At 42.5% G+C, this 20,833-nt stretch overlaps 1 protein-coding gene across 7 annotated transcripts in view; it reads right to left on the bottom strand.

The window, feature by feature from the left end:
* The window catches only part of LOC124720084 (zinc finger protein 724-like), a 107,359-nt gene extending 87,393 nt beyond the window's left edge, over positions 1 to 19,966 (bottom strand). For 4 of the 7 annotated variants that reach the window (XR_007006057.1, XM_047245359.1, XM_047245361.1 and 1 more), the window contains exons 1-2: positions 19,825 to 19,957; positions 17,320 to 17,406 (exon numbers count right to left, since the gene is read on the bottom strand). Coding sequence is in view for 5 of the 7 variants with exons in the window: in XM_047245359.1 (XP_047101315.1) it covers positions 17,320 to 17,388 (69 nt within the window). In the remaining 2 variants the exon portion in view is untranslated. Of the gene's footprint in view, positions 1 to 527; positions 645 to 17,319; positions 17,407 to 19,431; positions 19,549 to 19,824 lie in introns of those variants that run through there. The other 3 variants (XM_047245360.1, XM_047245362.1, XM_047245363.1) reach the window with 2 other exon arrangements.
* Positions 19,967 to 20,833: the final 867 nt, after the last annotated feature.

The raw sequence follows: 20,833 nt of genomic DNA, 5'->3' as shown, positions 1-20,833 counted from the left end.
CTGCGAGATTTCCTTATTTTCAATTTGATGCTCTCCATTTTTGTACCAAATTGTAATTTTTCAACAATACTTGCATTTTATGTAACATTCGACATATTAAAACAAAAATTTTGATACATCTCTGCGAGATTTCTTTATTTTCAATTTGATGCTCTCCATTTTTGTACCAAATTGTAATTTTTCAACAATACTTGCATTTTATGTAACATTCGACATATTAAAACAAAAATTTTGATACATCTCTGCGAGATTTCTTTATTTTCAATTTGATGCTCTCCATTTTTGTACCAAATTGTAATTTTTCAACAATACTTGCATTTTATGTAACTTATAATTAAAAGTAACTTTTTAATAAAGTATGGTTCAGCATGAATTAAAATTACCATTTGTTTTACATGTGGAATGTAAATAAAACTAAAAGAACTGGTAGCAATCAATGTTATCTGAACCACCAATTTTATGATTATTATATTGTTATCCTATGCACTCATCTACAGACAACTGTATAATAAATTTTTTATACTTACCCGCACTCACAGATCACCCCACTACCAAATGCATTTCTTGTTTCTACTTCTATGGAGAACTTTGTCATACTGCTTTACAAAATTATTGGCTAGTCGCTGACCGTAAAATCTTGAACCTACAATGAAAATCTATGAGGACACACAAGTGACATCCCCTTGGCAGCCCTGGAGGCATGCTTGGTTAGGATAATTGTTAAAGTAACTGATCCTGAAACCAGGAGTTACAGCCTCAAATCTGAGACATAGCAACAGTTTTCATCTGTGGGTTTGTATGTGTACCAACGCACTCTCACAGAATTGTTATTTGTGTTCATACAGATAACGAAGTAATTCTACAAATATACATGCTAAGACTATTTCTTCTGCTCCAAGACAGCACTTTAAACAATAGTGCACAGCCCCCACCCCAAATGAACCATGGACACTGTCAAGGTAGTGTTGCTGGCATGTCAACGATACTGAAAACAGTTATGTGCAAACACAAATAAGTATTATCTGAGGAGAAATCAAGATAACACATGGTTCCTCAAGAGAGGCAAAAGCCTTTTCATCAGTTGCAGGAGCAATGGTCTGTACGATCAACTGACCTGGCCTTGTAGCATTAACCAACTTCCTGTGCCAATACTGCAAGTGGATGAAAGCAAAGGGAAACTGCAGCTACGTTTCTTTTATTTTCTTCTCAAGAGCATGCAGCTCTACTGTACAAAATTATCTTAGGCAAAATATTCTGGAGGTAAAATAATCCCCCATTCAGATCTACAGGTAGAGGCTACTAAGTCGGATGTTATCAGAAATAGCAGGACAGGCATTCTATATGTCTGCGTGTGGAGTATTACATACCTTAGTAGGGTAAGTATGTATCAATTGGGGTAAGATAGATACTGCCTACAAGAAAATTAAAGAGACCTTTAGAGAAAAGAGAAGCACTTGGATGAATATCAAGAGCTCAGACGGAAAACCAGTTCTAAGCAAAGAGGAGAAAGCAGAAATGTGGAAGGATTATATAGAGTGTCTATAGAAGGGCGATGTACTGGAGGGCAATATATGGAAATAGAGCAGGATATAGATAAAGATGAAATGGGAGAAATGATACTGTGTGACAAGATCGACAAAGCCATTGGAAGACCCGAGTCGAAACAAGGCCCTGCAAGTATAGAACATTCCATTAGAACTACTGATAGCCTTCGAAGAGCCAGACCTGAAAGAACTCTACCATGTGGTGAGTAGGATGTAAGCGATAGGTGAAATACCCTCAGACTTCAGGAAGAATATAATAATTCCAAGCCCAAAGAAAGAAGGTGTTGACAGACGTGAAAATTACCAAACTATCAGTTTGGTAAGTCATGGCTGCAAAATACTAACACGAATACATTACAGATGAATGGAAAAACCGGTAGAAACTGACCTTGGGAAAAATCAGTTTGAATTCCATAGAAATGTTTGAAAACATGAGGCAATACTGACCCTATAACCTGTCTTAGAACACAGATTAAGGAAAGGGAAACCCATATTTCTAGCATTTGTAGACTTAGATAAATCTTTTGACAATGTTGACTTGAATACAATATATCAAATTCTGAAGGTTGCAGAGGTCAAACACAGGGAACAAAAGGCTATTTACAATTTGTACAGTAACCAGATGGCAGTTATAAGAGTCGAAGGGCATGAAAGGGTAAGAGCGGTTGGGAAGGGAGTGAGACAGAGTTGTAGCCTATCCCTGATGGTATTGAATCTGTATACTGAGCAAGCAGTTCAGAAAACAAAAGAAAAATTTGAAGCAGAAATTGAAATCCATGGAGAAGAAATAAAAACTTTGAGGTTCGCCGATGACATTGTAATTCTGTCAGAGACAGTGAAGTACCTGGAAGAACAGTTGAACAGAAGGAACAGTGTATTGAAGGGAGAATATAAGACGAACATCAACAAAATCAAAATAAGAATAATGGAATGAAGTCGAATTAAATCAGTGATGCTGAGGAATTAAGATTAGGAAATGAGACACAAAGTAGTGCATGAGTTTTCCTATTTGGGAAGCAAAATAACTGATGATGGTCAAAGTAGACAGGATATAAAATGTAGGGTGGCAATGGCAAGTAATGCTTTTCTTGAGAAGACAAATTTGTTAACATCAAGTATAGATTTAAGTGTCAGGAAGTCTTTTCTGAAAGTATTTGTATGGAGTGCAGTCTTGTATGGAAGTGGATGACACAGACGACAAACAGTTTAAACAAGAAGAGAATAGAAGCAAACATCAAACAATGGAAAATCCAGGATGGAATGTAACAATACCAGAGAAGGAAACTTGCTACCCACCATATAGCAGAGATGCTGAGTCGCAATAGGCACAATAAAAAGATTCACACAATTAAGGCTTTCGGCCATTAAGGCCTTTGTCAGCAGTAGACACGTGCACCCTTGCAAGCACACTCGCACATTCACATGATCGTAGTGTCAGAGGTCTCAGCACTCTGCACGTACACGCATGTGTGTGTGTCTGTGTGCGTGCGCGTGCGTCTGTGCGTGTGCGTCTGTGCGTGTGCGTCTGTGCGTGTGCGTCTGTGCGTGCACGCGCGCAGGAGAATAGAAGCTCTTGAAATGTGGTGCTGCTGAAGACTAGATGGGTAGATCATGTAACTAATGAGGAGGTACTGAATAGAATTGGAGAGATGATGAATTTATGGCACAACTTGACTAGAAGAATGGATCGGTTGGTAGGACATGTTCTGAGGCATCAATGGATCCCCAATTTAGTATAGGAGGGCAGTGTGGAGGGTAAAAGTCAAACAGGGAGACCAATAGATGAATACACTAAGCAGATTCAGAAGGACGTACACTGCAGTACATACTTTGAGATGATGAAACTTGCACAGGATAGGGTAGTATGGAGAGTTGCACGAAACCAGCCTCTGGACTGAAGACAACAACACCTAGGAAGGTTAGAGACTTTAAATAGGAAAAATGGATAGGTTGTATTCAGTTGTAGTATGAACTGAAGTGCAGTGGCAGAAAGGACAGGACTTCTGGTCAGGCCAGTACAGGATTATCAACAAAAAATCAAATAGGGGTCATGCAGGGAGAGCCCTAGTAATGAGCAAGAAAATAGGCACATGAGTAAGCTATTGTCAACAGCAATGTCACTGAATTACCATAGCTGAAATAGGCATGAAGAAAATACAACAGTGGTAGATATATGTATGGCAACCAGACCAGCAGAAGAATGGAATAGCAACAAGTTTGATGAGTAATTATTCAATAGCTAAGGAAGACGACAGCCAATTCTAGAAGGTAATGAAATTCAATAGTAGGAACAGGATGTAAAATAGTTAAGAGAACATCCAATGGCACAAATGACAAAGGGGGAAGCCGCCTGGTAGAATTTTGCACATTGCATGAATTAGTCACTGCAAACACTTTTTTCAAGTATCATGAAAGAAGCTTGTGTATGTGGAATAACCTGGAGAAACCAAAAGGTTTCAAACAGATTATGTAATGTCAAAAACAAAGATTTCGAAACAGGATTGTAAACTACAAAACATTTCCAGTGCTAGCTGTGGACTCTGGCTAGAGTTGTTTTTATTAACTGCAGAGTAACGTTGAAGAAATGGTAAAAGTAGAATTTAAGTACATGGGATTTGGATAAACTTGCATGAACCAAAACTCATTGATGGTTTGAAAATGAGCATTAGGCAACAAGTGATAAATAGAGGGTAAGTATACACTGGGTGATGAATAGGCAGCTTTGAGATGAAACAGTGAAGGCAGGAGGAAACATAGGTAAAAAGTAAGGACTAGTAGGAATACCTTCACAACTCATGAGATATACTGAATTTAATTGATGAGAAGAGAAAATACAAACATGTAGCTATTTAAGTAGACAAAAGGGAAAACAGACATAACTGGAATTATATTGACAGAACATGAAATATGGCTAAACAAGAATGGTTGTAAGGCAAAGGGGAACAAACTTGCGCAAGAAAGGGGAAAGGAAGTAATTGTAGACAAGACTGGAAATATCATAATATGACCAAAATTTGATACAGCACTGAAAGTAACAGTAGTAACAAGGCCATTGCAATTGATGACATTCACTCAGAATTATTGGGATACATGGGAAGGCCATCCATGACAAAATTATTCCACTTTTGTGCAAGATATGAGATAGTTGACGTACAGTCATACATCGACCAGAATGTAATAATTCAAATTTGAAGAAAGGCAGGTGCTAACAGGTGTGAATATTATCAGATTAATATGACATGCTTGTAAGAATGGAAAAGCTTTTAGAGGGTTAACCTTACATAAGATTACTTTGGGTACAAGAAACATGTAACACAAGGCAATACTGATACTATGGCTTACCTTAGAAGATGAGTTAAATGAAAACAAAATTGTGTTTACAGCTTTTGCAGATTTACTGAAATGCTTTTGAGAATGTGGAGTTGACTGCACTCTTTGGAATTTGGGCAGCAGCAGAATAAATAGACAGGAAGAAAAAGTTTGTTTGTTTGCAACTTTCACAGAAACCAGGCACCAGTTGTAAGACTTTAAAGACATGAAAGGGAAGCATTGAGTAGGAAATGAGACAGGCTTGTTGCCTACATCTGATATGCACCCTGTATGACAAAGACACAAAGGAAATCTGGAAGAAAGTAAAGCAAACTGTGTGTTTATCAATGACAATGTAATTCTATCAAACAAAACAGGCATCTTGAAACTGTCAATGAAGGGATGTGTGGGAGGTAAAACTCGGAACAGTAAAATTGGGTATCACCACTAAAGGAGATTGTGTGACATACATCAATAAAAGCAATGGAATCTTGCTGAAATAAATCAGGCAATGTTGAGTTTCGACTAGAAAATGAGACAGTAAAAGTAGTAGACAACTTTTGCTATTTGGGCATCAAAGTAACTGACAATGGCCAAAGTAACAAATAAATAAAGTGAAGACTAGCAATATCAATGGACATGTGCCTAAAAAGAGGACTGTTCACATCTAATATAAATTTAAGTGTTAGGAAGTCTTTTCTGAAGATATTTGCAGTGCAGCCCTGTATGGAAGTCAAACATAAATGACAGGCAATTCAGACAAGATGAGAATGGAAGCATCTGAAATGTGCTACAGAAGAATCCTGAAGATTTGATGGGTAGACGAAACAAATGAGGGAGGAACATAGGGACCAATTTCACAAATCAAGGGACCTGTTAATAGCACAAATTCTGAGGCTTCTAGGGATAGTCAATTTGGTAATGGAGGGATATGTGAGGGTAAAAAGTGTAGAGGGATACTATGGCATGAAGACAAGAAGCAAGTTCAAATGGATGTAGGAGTTGACAGTCATCAGGGATAGAGGTTTGTGGAGGGTAGTCTAGCACGGGCAAGTGCATAAAGCCAATCTATATTATATTCACCAAAATTGAGCCATAACATAACACTGCTTAATTTCATACAGTCACACAAATTTTTGAATTACCTGTTGGTTCACTTGCTCATACATTTAAAAAATCTGCCAGGAGTTCTTTTAAGAAGACAATTTTAGATATATTACAAAACATTAATATCACATATTTTAAGTCTATGACACTTCCAAAGAATAAATGACTCATCCTTTTCAGAGTGGCCTTCTTAGTGACAGTCAGTAATGTGCATTTCAGTGGTAGTGATCTAAAAGTTATATGAATGATCAGTGACCAGAAATTTGAAAATTTATTAGCATCTTGCACTTCATTTTCCGATGCTGCTACTTTGAATCATATTTCCTACTCCCATAATCTTTATTTACTTATCGGTAATTATTTTATACGAAATGCGCTTCATCATATAAGAAAACAATAATGTAGTGAAATCAGTGGGTACAACCAGAATCTTTAATATTGAAATCAACAATACCCACACCATACAACTAATTGTAACATGGATTTTCTATTAGGCAATCACACAGTTTTTTTTTTGAAATTTTAAAATGATGTGGATGAAGCAGGGAGGGAATAATAAATAAAACTTTTGAGGTCATTCACTTTGTGAGAGTTTCCTGTTCTTGCTAGCCCATGCCTTGGGATGTGGATGTTTGCATTACTTACAGTATCTTGTTTGTAAACCGTCCTGGCAACACATTCCTTACCATTCTTCCTGATGCCAACAGCAGAGTCATAGAGATATCAAAAACTATTAGTATTCTAAGCCTGGTAAACAAATACAGGCACCACTATATGTTCTGCCTAGCATATTCCACAGATTTTTTTTATGTCACTGATATCAGCAGAATAAACATGTATCTGACAAAGGAACCAAAATATGACATACAGAGCGTGTTACAACCAAACACTACTCTCAGTTTACACGTAAGGTACAACAATCTTGAGGGCTTTTCTTCCAGTTTTGGTTGTTGTGTTTTTCCCAGTTCACTTTCCCATCAACATGAAATTTGGCACGTTTACTTTCTATACTGACTCACAGACATGTACAATGAAAGAGTATTAAAAATTGAGATTCTGGACAAAGCCCTTCTTCTGAAATAGGAAACACACACACACACACACACACACACACACACACACACAGCCACTGTTTCCAAGAACTGAGACATGTCCATCTGCTTTTGGCATGAGCAACTGTCTGTTAGGGTGGGTTGTGAGGTGTGAGGCGGCACGGGGCAGGGAGAGAGGGATAGCAATGTAAAGATGGGAGGAGGGGTGGGGGGAAGATAATGTGTTCTCTGTGACAGCATGCAAGGATGTGGCAGAGACAGTATGGGTTGCTAACGGCAGTTTTGGGAAGCTGTACTGTGGGATGGGAAGGGATGGAGAGAAACTGGGAAATGGAAAATAATAAGTGCACAGCAGTGCACTGGGAGAGTGTGTGTGTGTGTGTGTGTGTGTGTGTGTGTGTGTGTGTTTTTAATTGTATTTTCGTGTTAGTGGTCATGTTTACATAATGACATCATAGGCGCCATATTGGAGTCTTAGTGTATGGTTGCTTCTGCCATATTTGTGACATCATGGATCAAAGTAGATGGGTGGAATTGGACATTTCTGTATTTGTGACTGACAAGACAAGGCATTGGAGATCTGTTTCTGGGATAATGCTCTAAAGGAAATCTTAGGCTGTGGAGGCCTCAGTGTGACCCTTAGTATATTCCTTGCAACCACATTGTTTCCCAATATTCTTAGCTGGTGGATTCTCCTTACATTTCCTTTCCCCATAACACACTGTATCAGAAAATATCTACCTTGCACTCCAAATTCTTTCATCACCACCACTACTGGCACCACTAATGGTATCAACTGCAGTAGTAGAAGTACTGCCAGTATTAACTTTTAGTTCATAGTATTATTCACTGACACTGCTAATTGAGACACCCAAATCATTGTAATACTATTTGTCATTTTAAAACTTAGTTTCGGGAAAATATGACACAAAAAGGGTACAGTATTTGTGAAACTGTGGTCCAATTTAATAGAGGGCCTGATGGACCTAATCAAATCAGGTTCAATTAACAAACCAATAAGATCATAAAAATGTGATCAACGAATCTTGATCTGGTGAAGGGTTTGTGATTCTGGATGGTTAGAAAGGAATCCTCCAAGTGGCATATGAATGAACAGGCAGAACATGGTGCCATACAAATGCCCTTTGATGTGCTGTAGATTTGTTTGTAAGCAGTGCGTTCAATGGAGAATTGTGGGTGAGAATCTAGTTGGTCATGGCGACCAGGAAGGGGCTGTAGGTTAGGAGAGAGTCAGACACTGGTTGGTTGGTTGGTTGGTTGTTTGAGGTTAAAGGGACCAAACAGCAAGGTCATCAGTCCCTTGTTTCAAATAGACTCCATTCTGCTAACGGGACATCTCAGAAAAGTCAGAACAATAAAACGGAAAAAGGGGAAACGTAAAAGGGCAGTCACGTTGTCAATAGTAAAAACAAATGAGGGAAGTTGGCAAGAGAACAAACCCAACACTATGCTGAAGCAGCATAGGCAAGACCACCTGTGACTTAAAAGGTACAACTGCTATAATGCAGAAAGTACGTATGGGAATAGGAAAAACTAACCAAGCCTTAAAAAGAAGGGGTAAAAACAGAGTAAAAGGGAAAGAAAAGAGGATTCCGGTCAGGGAGGTGAATCGGGAATCTCTGAACACTGCCTACAGTGGGAGACACCCAAACACTCACCGCCCTGCCCCAACACCAGAGGGAGATTAAAAACTTTAAAACTGAGAATAAAAACCACTCTCCCGAAGGAAACCTAGAACCAGAGAGACCATCCGGGAATCGTCAGCCAACATCAAAGGTAAAGTGTGGGGGAGTCTGTACTTAGCACGCAGAGCCAAAAGAAGGGGGCATTCAACCAAAATGTGGGCCACTGACTGGAAGGCTCCACAACCACATAGCGGGGGTGGCTCATCACGCAAAAGGAAACCATGGGTCAGCCTGGTATGGCCAATGCGGAGACGACACAGTGTGGTCGCTTCCTTGCGGGAGAGGCGAAAGGAAGAACGCCATGGGCCTGGATTCACCTTAATGGCACGAAGTTTATTAGACAGTGGAGTAGCCTCCCAAGAATTGGCCCATGACTGTGCAAAGTGGGATTTGATGTGAAGCCGTAAATTCGCTGCAGGAGGGGTTACAGAAAACGGGGGGTAAGTAACTGCTCCCCCAGCCAAACGATCAGCGAGCTCATTACCCGGGATACCCACATGGCCCGGGACCCATAGGAAGTCAATGGAACAAGCAGCACGGTGAAGATCAGCGAGATGGTCATGGATGGCAGAGACCAAGGGATGACGCGAAAAACACCGGTCAATAGCAAGAAGGCCACTCATCGAGTCCGTACATAACAAAACGCGGTTGTGTTGGGATTGTTTAATAAAGGTAAGGGCCCGGGAAATTGCCATCAATTCCGCAGTAAACACCCCACATGAGGGTGGCAGTAGATGATTTTCCGTTCCAACAAAGGACGTGAAGGCATACCCAACATGATCAGCAGATTTAGAGCCATCAGTGTAAAAAACAACAGCATCCCGAAACTCCCTTAAAATTTGGCGGAAAAAGGAACGGAACACCACCGGGGGGATGGAATCTTTCGGACCGCGGCGGAGATCCATCCGAATTCGAGGCCGAGGAACTAACCAAGGAGGGGTGGAGGGGAGGGAGCGAGGAAGACAGGACAAAGAAGGAAGCCGAAAATCACGGTTAAGAGACGCAAGGCGCAGCCCAACCGGTAAACCCGCCCGAGGGCGGGAGTCAGGCGGGCGACGTCCATGGTCTGGGAATAGGATAGAATAGGAAGGATGAGCGGGAGAAGAACGGATAGTAAGGGCATAAGACACCAGAAGCTGGGACCGCCGAACAGAAAGGGGGGGGATCCCAGCTTCAACCAGGAGACTATCAACAGGGCTAGTAGGGAAGGCACCAGTGGCCAAACGGATACCACGATGGTGGACCGGATCCAGCACGTGCAGTGTGGACGGAGCAGCTGAACCATAAACTTGACAACCATAGTCCAAACGTGACAGAACTAGAGCACGATAAAGACGGAGGAGGAGGGAACGGTCCGCACCCCAAGAGGAGTGGGCAAGGAAGCGAAGGACATTGAGTTTACGGAAACATCCTACCTTCAGGAGTCTGATATGGGGCAGCCAAGTGAGCTTGTTGTCGAAAAGAAGACCTAGGAAACGAAACTGTGGAACCACAGGCAATCTTTGTGCAGCGAGATAGAGCTCTGGATCAGGGTGGACCGTAAGACGGCGACAGAAGTGGACCACCCGCGATTTTAAAGGAGAGAATTGAAACCCGTGTGAGAGGGTCCGTGCAGAGGCACGCCGTATAGCCACCTGGAGCTGCCGTTCTGCAGATGGCATCGAGGAGGAACTAACCCAAATGCAGAAATCATCCACATACAGGGCAGGGGCGACCAAGGGACCGACAGAGGCCACAAGTCCATCGATAGCAATGAGGAAAAGAAGGACACTCAAGACAGAACCCTGTGGGATGCCCGTCTCCTGGGTCCGTGGAGAACTAAAAGCAGAACCAACTCGAACTCTGAATGACCGATGGATCAGGAACTGGCGGATAAAAATCGGGAGTGGGCCCCGAAGACCCCACTGATGAAGGGTAAGTAAGATGTGATGGCGCCAGGCCGTGTCATAGGCCTTGCGAAGGTCAAAAAACACTGCAACCAAATGGCGGCGCTGGGAAAAAGCCTGCCGAACTGCGGATTCCAAGCGAAGTAAATGATCCATTGGAGATCGTCCCTCTCGAAAGCCACACTGGTAAGGGGACAATAGATCCCGAGATTCGAGAACCCATGTGAGCCGACGGGCTACCAGCCGTTCAAGTAACTTACAACTAACATTGGTCAAACTAATTGGCCGATAGCTGTCAACAGATAGGGGGTTCTGACCAGGCTTAAGGACAGGAACCACAATGCTATCCCTCCACTGAGAAGGGAAGTCACCCTGGAGCCAGATACGGTTAAACACCCGAAGAAGATGGTGCCGTTGTGGAGCACTGAGATGTTGAAGCAGCTGGTTATGAATGGAATCTGGGCCAGGGGCCGTATCGTGAGAAGAAGATAGAGCAGAAAGAAATTCCCATTCAGTGAAAGGTTCGTTGTAAGATTCTGACTCACAAGTGGTGAAACATAAGGTGACAGCTTCAGCCTGCTGTTTTTGATGAAGGAAAGCAGCTGGATAGGAGGCCGACGCTGATGCCACTGCAAAATGGGTCGCAAGATGTTCTGCGAGAACTAATGGGTCCGTACAAATGCCATCTGGGAGGTGAAGGCCTGGGAGGGTGGACTGCCGATGGCAACCTTGGAGAGAGCGAAGTGTAGCCCATACCCGTGACAGAGGGACAGTGGAACCAAGGGAAGAAACGAATCGTTCCCAACATATCCGCTTGCTCTGTTTGATTAAATAACGGGCTTTAGCGCGAAGGCGCTTAAAGGTAGAAAGGCTGGCTACAGATGGGTGCCTCTTAAAGTGTTGCAAAGCTCGACGGCGATCACGGATGGCAATGGCAATGGCCGTACTCCACCACGGGACTTGCCGACGACGAAATTGTCCAGATGAGCGCGGGACAGCAAGGTTAGCAGCGCGAACAATCGTGTCAGACACGTCACGTAGGACGTCATCAATACAACCCGACAAAGAGGGAGAAAACTCGACCTGTGCAGTATATAGAGGCCAATCGGCGCGGTGGAAAGACCAACGAGGTAACCTGTCCATCGGGGAGCGGGAAGGGAGCGTGATAATCAACGGGAAATGGTCACTATCACAAAGGTCGTCATGTGGCGACCAGTGTAATGAAGGGAGGAGAGAGGGAGAAGAAAGAGAAAGATCAATGGCAGAAAAGGTACCATGACCAGCACTGAAATGAGTAGGGGAGCCATCATTAAGAAGGCACAGGTCGTGGTCTGCAATAAATTGGTCTATAAGAAGACCTCGTCTAGATGGAAAGGCACTGCCCCACAAAGGATGATGAGCATTAAAATCCCCAAGGAGGAGGAAGGGAGGAGGAAGTTGCTGAAGAAGGGTGGTTAAGGCAGCAGGTGTAAGAGTCCTGTCAGGAGGGAGATAAAGATTGCATACTGTGACTGCAGAGTCTAAGTGGACCCTAACAGCAACCGCTTCCAATGTAGTTTGGAGAGGAATCCACGTGCTAGCAATGTCTGTACGGACCAACGTACAAACGCCACCAGAAGCCCGCAAGGGTCCGACCCGATTTCGACAGAAAACACGGAACCCAGGGAGGGTCGGTGAGTGAGCATCAGTAAAATGAGATTCCTGGAGAACCACACAAGCTGCTGAGTAGGACGAAAGAAGGGATTTCAATTCCGGAAGGTGACGATAGTAGCCATTACAATTCCATTGGAGAACCACAGAACGATGGTTTAAATGAGGGCTGAACATGCTAAATCCAGTCATACCGCCGGGTCCCCACCCGTCACCGACAAGGAGGGGGCGACATCCATAAACGACAGGTCAGAATCCGGTTGTGAAGTCTGGGAAGGGACCTCCGGTGACACCAGAGGCTCTTTGTCCCGGGACTTATGTTTCTTCTTCTTTTCAGGCTGAGATCGAGGAGGGCTGTGTGGCATAATGGAGCCAGCTGCAGCAAGATCAGGAACAGAAAGAGACCGGGCGACCTGGGGGCCGATAGACCGCGGCTCTCGCGGTCGCCGCGCTGCAGCAGACCTTTGACCTGGAAGGTGCCGGGAAGGGGCATCCCGGGAGAGGCGCCCTTGACCGGCAGACGCCGATGGAGTGGGACACTTCTCCGGCTGGGGAGGGGGAGCAGCGCCCAGAGGAGAAGGTGTGGGAGCCGCAGGGGAGGGGGGAAGGAGAGGGGTCCGGGATGGGGGTAAGGAAGGGGGAGGAAGGGATGAAGATGTAACCAAGGCGTAACTAGATGTCATGGACACAGGGTGCAATCGTGCATATTTCTTACGGGCCTCTGTGTAGCTTAAACGATCAAGGGACTTATACTCCTGTATCTTTTTTTTCTTTCTTATAGACTGGGCAATCTGCTGAACGTGGAGAATGACTACCATGACAATTTACACATACAGGAGGGGGAACACAGGGACTCCCCTCATGGAGTGGACGTCCACAGTCACCACAGAGAGGGTCCTGGGAACAGCGAGAAGACATGTGGCCAAAACGCAAGCACTTAAAACACCGCATAGGAGGTGGGATGTACGGCTTCACATCACAGCGATAGACCATAATCTTAACTGTCTCAGGAAGGGTATCCCCTTCAAAGGCCAGGATAAAGGCACCAGTATCAATACGATTATCTTTAGGACCCTTCTGAACACGCCGAACAAAGTGAACACCCCGCCATCCGAGATTTTCCCGAAGTTCCTCATCAGTTTGAAGGATGAGGTCTCTGTGAAAAATCACACCTTGTACCACATTTAGAGACTGGTGAGGGGTAATGGACACGGGAATTGTGCCAAGATGGGTACAGGCACGAAGGGCCGCAGATTGGGCAGCCGAAGCAGTTTTTATCAGCAACGAACCAGACCGCATCTTGTTCAAGGAGTCCACTTCGCCGAACTTGTCTTCAATGTGTTCCACAAAGAATAAAGATTTGACACTGGTGAAAGTATCTCCATCAGTCCTGGTGCAAACTAGATAACGGGGGAAAGGTTTTGCCCCTAGACGACGGGCCTGACCCTCCTCCCAGGGGGTAGCCACGGAAGGGAAGGCCGAAGGGGCAAGAGAAGCAGCACTTGAGGAATCAGTACCACGCAGAGAGACGGCCGCAGAAGAGCGGCCAGAGTTTTGGACCCGTATGCGTTTCATCTGCATAGCGTCCGCCCTGATACCACCCACTCCGATCAGGGGCTCTCCTCACGGGCGCCACCCAGCCACAGCAAGGGCCGTCTGGCACGGCGGCCATTGCCGGGAGTTCCGATGCTCCAGGATGACGAGCAACCACTCCAAGGCATGCATGAGGAGGTCACAGCTCAGGTATCAGAAGTGTGATCCCTGTGTGTTCAGGGGGCTCAACCAAAAGGGTACATAGCGACCCCACCACACGGGCTGGCTACCGTGCTGGCTATGCACCCTAGCATCAGACAACGACGTAAAAGAAAAGGTGGAATGTACTAGGAGGGCACACGTCGGAGACACTAGGTAAGGTGCTCTTCCCCAAATGGCTCACACTACGGAAGAGAAATTTTGGAATGGAGGTCAAACCCCAGAGGGGGACCAAGAAATGCCAAAAGGAGGAGATGATTACGCAACAAAGCCAAAGTGTAAAACAAACAGAACCAGGCGGATAGTGGGGGCCAACATAAGCAAGGACACCAATAGAGGGAGAGGAGAGGGCGAGGGGAAAGGAGCATGGAGGGGAAAGGAGGGGAAGGGAAAGGAAATGCAGCCCGGGAGAGAAAGAAGGCTGCAATGGCTCGGGGCCCCGTGCTCGCCACGCACGTATCCACAAAAGAGTTGTGGACCCCCTGGGGGGGAAATGCAGCCTGGGAGAGAAAGAAGGCTGCAATGGCTCGGGGCCCCGTGCTTGCCACGCACGTATGTCAGATACTGGGAAAGGTTTTGTTCAGTAACAGAAAGCCATGGGTGTGGGGGGGATGTAACCATAGAGGGTGATAGCACTGACAATGATGAGCAGGGTGCCAAATGGTAAAGGAGCAGGAACTGTGGAGCTCAGTGAAGGAAATGTTTGGTGTCTTTTTTGGCAGGGTAGGTTGAAGATTAGCAAAGATTCCATCTTTGGGAGCACATTAAAAAAAACACACACACATAACAAGCTATTCTAAATTGTGCAAATGGAAACTCTTCGTACAACATATCAGTCATCCCCATAAGCCTCAACGTTCACTAGTCTGTATGCTCCACCCCACCTATTCCCTACCCTGCTCTCATTCTAGCACTGCACACACCTATCCCAGAACTCCACCCCCCCCCCCCCACAGCCTCCCAACACTGCACCTAGCAGCCCTTTTCTGTCCCCCCATGTCCTTGATCAATACCACAGGCAGCACAGCATCACCTCCACCCCTACCCTGCTATCCCTCACTTCCCACCCCACAGCACCTCTTTACCTCTCTCTCCAACAGATTTCTACTCACATTGGATGTGTTCATGGCCTAGTGTTATATATTTCATATGAATTACTTTGTCCAAAAGCTTAAATATTTAGCAGTCAATTCATTCTACCTACCTGCAACCTAAGGTCTCCTCAATGTGTTGAGTTGGAACGCATGCTTTGCATATCATTACTCTATTCTGTCATTTCCCGTGTTTGATTTTAATTTCTCTGTTCTTTGGAAAACACAACTGAGGCAACTAAGTTTTGCTTGTCACCATTGGACCAGTTCAGATACAACCTCACATTAAAAGCTTGAACAGCAATTGCTCAGTTACACAGCTTTGAGCTAATGGAAAAACAGATACATTTACAATACAGATGTAACACATGATATGAAGGTGCAATATAGTCCTCACTTCCGTAGTTCTTCCAAAAAGAAGTGATAAGAAGATTGGTACAGCAAAGGCATGTGTGCTGTATCTACAACTACTTGCCTTTACCAACTGGTGACATTTTGATATCAATGCACGAACTACAATACCACTAGAAGAATGAACAACCTGAATATGAGCACGACACTACACACACCAAGTTCATAGAAAGAAAGGTAAGTGAGAAATTCGAAGCACAAAGGTTTTCTTCTTTTGTTGGGGAGGGGGGGGGGGGGGAGGGGGAGGAAGGTCCTACTTGACGCAGACTTTGGCAGCTGACGCTAACAAAAACCTGACAAGGCTACTTTTATAACATGACATTGTCTAGTGTGAGTGTACATTTGTGTTTTCACTGCTTCTAGAGAAACTCTCAAGATGAATGATTCAGAGCAAATGACATCTTAACAGTGTCACAGGATTGTTTTGATCTACCTACATAAAAGAAATTACAGCGCTTTGATGAAGAAAGAAATGAAGGATATATTTTCAAAACCAGCTCGATGAGGAGTGAATTTTCCATAAAATGTTGATGGCCACACACTGGAAAATTGAAAATCCTGCTAATCTCAGAAAAAATGAATCAAGGAGTGAGCTCTAACAGTAACTTCAGCATGTTTTAATTTGCCTGAAGCTGACAGTGACATTCTGCTATAATTACTTCTTTTATGATCACCAAACCTGTAAGCATATGTTGTATGTTACAGACGTGACGTGTCATACTTAAGCCCAGACAGTTTAACTCTGATTATATTAACATTCAAGTAATTTATATGATACTAAATATTTAGAGTGGTAATGTGAAGATCTACTGGTTAAAGACCACTGCAAACATTCCAACATTCTGTAGTTAAAACTGTAACACTACTTTTTTCCTTTTAGTTTCAGCATACCACCATTTCCTTTTTAGGGTTGTACATTACACTACCAACTGTTCTTTCATTTAAGCTCCTCAAAGGATTTCAACAACAACTCTTGGTCCCCTACCACTTCCCTAAATTTAATTGATTCTAAATACCTACTGACAAAACAAAAACAGATCAAGAATGGTAATATTGCTAACAGTAACTTTGAGGGTATAAAACCAATTAAATGAACAATAGCAAAAATTATACACCAGGAAAGAATATTGTGGATCATGAGTTTAGATTTCTTCATCAGGCACCATGACAAATAGACTATCAAATATTGTCTTTGCAATAAATCCACATATATATCCCTCTTGTCTGAGAAAGCAACTCTGGTCAACTTAAAAATTGACCACAAATATAGCATATGATCAATTCGTCCAGCAAACTATACAACTGATCTACAGTAGTAGCTAAATCATCTGCACTCTAGCAAGTGGAGTCCACTCGTATATTACTTTATCATATCCATTAATAATACCTCTTTCTAAAAAAGGAACAAATCTAGACATTAACAACACACTGAACTAAATCTCAAAGCAGGAAATTAATTTGTAACAAGTGATTGCAAACGTCACAACTAAAGAACACTTGACAATTTCCTAGTAGACAGTAAACATGTTATCATTGACTACTGGGATGCCAACATCACACTAACAATAAGCTGCAGAAATTTTTAAACATATTAAATATTAGAGAGCAGCATCATATACTACAAGACACCAATCCATTGCAAATACGTTGCACAGCCAACAGTCAACTTCGTTTGGTCAAGAAGCAAAACCGACAGCCAATACCAAATATTTCATCTGACATACAACAGGACATGTAATCTGCTTGTTTACACACCACACTGCACAAAGAAATTAATGGAACAATGGTAAAAAATACAAGAAGCTATTTACCAAGGATTCTGGTTCAGCATATATTTCATTCTTCTCTTTTTTCACCCAACTAGTTCCCTTGCAGTCCATGATTGCCCTCCTAAGTCACTGAAAACCAAGAAAGCCAATGTGATATGTTTACATTGTTATTATTCGACATAGTGCACAGGCAGTATTTTCTGGCTGCAGCAAATGAGCTGATGCATATGAAAAATTTAAAAATGGCCGAGGGACAAAGAACCTGACAAAATTAACTGATTTACAACTTGCTGGTTATGAGGACTCTGAAGTGTCAGTGTCATTAATGGAAAACAAAACTCAATTTGAGAGAAAACAAAAACCCCCACACAATGGAAACAAATGACTTTCAGTTACTGCTGTTACTTAGTAGCATTTGCTTGTGGTAATCAGTCTTATTCTGAATATGGTAGCTGACTTATCTTTCTTTTTCCACATAAATTTCTAACTGTCATGTGAAGCAACTAAGATAAAGTGAATTTACCAGACAAATCTATTTACTGTAGACAATTTTATGTATGAAGAATAAAAGATTAAAATGAGTCTCAAGCTATATCGAAGCCTGTCAATGTATCCTGCAAATTCCTTAATATATAGAATAATGTAAGAGGTTTATAATTATGTTCTTGACAACATATGCAAGAACAGAAAAGAATTATTTCTCAATCATAATGGCTGCATTTTCAATCAATCTATAAACCCATATTTGCTCATGGTATTCATAAAAGCAGAACATGAAAATCCACCCATACAGACAGAACTTTCTTTTTTCCAGTCAGTTTAGTATGTATTTTTAACAACTGTTTTCCTTATACAGTCATCTACATTCAACGTTATCAACTCAATAAAGAGCAATGCTGCAATTTTTACCCAGTCACTAAAAAACCTACACTGCTGCCTGCACGTTGCATAGAAAAATAAATGATTCTTGACTGTCAAGATTTAACACCGATTAAATTCCTCTAACAAGACTTAGTGAAATTACTTTCTCATAAGCGTACCCATGACAATGTTCTGCGGTTTTCGGATGCTTTTGACGGTGGCAATTACACATACCCAGTAGGCCTTACAGAGTCAATTACATTTCCCATATGCTTCCATAGACTGAAACGTGCACATTACTACAAACAGCAGTTAACACTATTTACTGAACTATGGAGCACATAGGCACATTAATCCATGGAAAACACAACACAATGAATTCCCTCTACAGCGTTCTCTTTCATAACAACATAACCAATCCCTGATACTCTGTATTAACGTATGCTAACGAATCTGATGTATCGGCAGTACAACTGTTTGCGCTACAACCCGGGCGAACTACAGATCAGATTACAGTGAGCTCTTACCGTCCCTATTCCTTCCTTCACAAATATTGTTACCGAAGTTCGCATGCACAACACAAGTAAATGTGACACTATGAATGCAGCGTGTGTGTGAACTTCATGAGGGTCTTTTTTCGTCAACCACATAGTATTTCACATTGACCTTCACTTTCTCTAACCACCACAGCACATAGACATTTTGAAACACGGAAGCGTCCGATCCCGCCCGTCTGCTTTGACCCATAACGTCACAAATATGGCGGAAACAAAAACAAACACACACTTTCCACAAGAAGCCTAATGACACTAACGGGACAAGCGCGGGAAATGGGGTGTTTTGGGTGAGGGGCCAACTAAATATAAACAAATTTAGACGCTTTGCGTAGCTACAAAGTGTAAGTGAAGACAGCCATGCATGAATACCCACCCACCTCCCCAGGGGTCGTAACCCCTGCAAAGATGCTTCAGTAGCTGATTAGTGTTTTTTGTCCTTAAAAAAAATCTCACGGGATAGAACGAACAGATCAAAAAAGTAAATAAAATAAGATAAAACAGAACTGGAGACAGCCACACTCAAACCAAACTCCGTGCCGTCATGACGTCACACACGACAACACCCTTACGTCACGGGTCAAAGCCAACGCGTGGGATCGGACGCTTCTGTCGACCCAGACAATTTTCCGGTAATTACAGACAACACATCAAAATATCTGGCGGTTCTTTTGCTAAGTCACGGGAAACATTTAGCAATTTTATCGAACAGAACGAAAATAACAAGCACATTACATACCCACGCGTCGATCTGGTATTCTTCGTAATTACCGAACAGCACAGGTACGTAATGTGCGCTAATATGTTTGTCTAAATACTAGTCACCTCCTGCTCGCAATGCGGAAACACAAGCTCACTGAAAATAACAAGTGTTTGGTTCTGATACACATAACCTGAAATAATTACTTACGAAATTCTAAGGCTATCTCAAACCATAACCACAAGCGCCAAGGATGATACAAGAATTAAATGTGGAACAAACTTATCGTTCAAATGTGCCCAATAAATGAAATTAAACTAATATTATAATTGTACGAACAGTTACTATAGCATCATTACAAGGCATTGGCAAACTACTTCATTCGACGCAGTTAGCTGTAATGATAATAAAAATTAAGTATTGACTTAGTACCACACTCAATATGTGTCTTTCCGTGATTTCCTGTCTCCACCATCAAATCACTTACATATTACACAGAAAACGCAACACAATACCGTACAAACGCATTACACGAACTACTAAACTCTACATTCGTCTGCTGCTGTGGTCAAAGTCAATCAATGCGGAAGAAGGAACCTACCAAGGAGGATTCTTGGAATCAGAGCTGCATATCTGCTAGGAAAAAATTAAAGTCATTTGTTGGTTAATTTGGGGGAGGGGACCAAACAGTGAGGTCATCGGTCCCGTTGCTGAAGGAAGTCGGCCGTGCCTTTTCAAAAGAACTGTCCTGGCATTTGCGTGAAGCGATTTAGGGAAGTCACTGAAAACCCAATCAGGAAGCCTGGACTCGGGTTTCAACCGTGGTCCTCCGGAATGCGAGTTCATTGTGCTATAACTGCGCCACCTCGCTGTTTCACGAAAGTCGTACGGGAAACTGTGTGTTTTTTATTAAATTTTTCATAGTTGCAAGTATGGTTTCGAAATCTACAAATAATTCTACAGTATTTATGGATACTATGGTCACACAAATTAAAAAAAAAAAAAACATTGTTCACCCAATTGGCTATATAACAAAGCTTCAACTGAAACAATATAGCGAAAAATATATGCTGTACTTACTAAATTTTAAAAATAATACTACTAACGAAAACAGAGACTCTCATGGCTTGAAGTGTAATGTGGAATGTATGATTTGTCAGCTTAATACTGTCTTAAGGAACCATCTACCAGATTTTAAACAAATTTAAATAAAGCAATGCTTTATACAATTTTAGCATTCAGAGAATCCCTCATCCCTAACTTCAGAGCATATCAACATGAACAAAAGTGCATGTCTGAGAGTTTTCTTAAGTTAGTAGTGCTGTACGTGAAATAGTTTGTAGTAAATGCATCCTACTCAGAATTTCACTACTAGCAAAATTAAGGAGCATTAAATTTTGCATCGAATTATTACGTAAATGCCAATATCGGTGTAGCCATC

The sequence above is a fragment of the Schistocerca piceifrons genome, chromosome 11 (genome assembly GCF_021461385.2).
Source record: "Schistocerca piceifrons isolate TAMUIC-IGC-003096 chromosome 11, iqSchPice1.1, whole genome shotgun sequence".
In the NCBI taxonomy this organism is placed as follows: domain Eukaryota; kingdom Metazoa; phylum Arthropoda; class Insecta; order Orthoptera; family Acrididae; genus Schistocerca; species Schistocerca piceifrons.
This window is presented reverse-complemented; position numbering and strand designations above follow the sequence as displayed.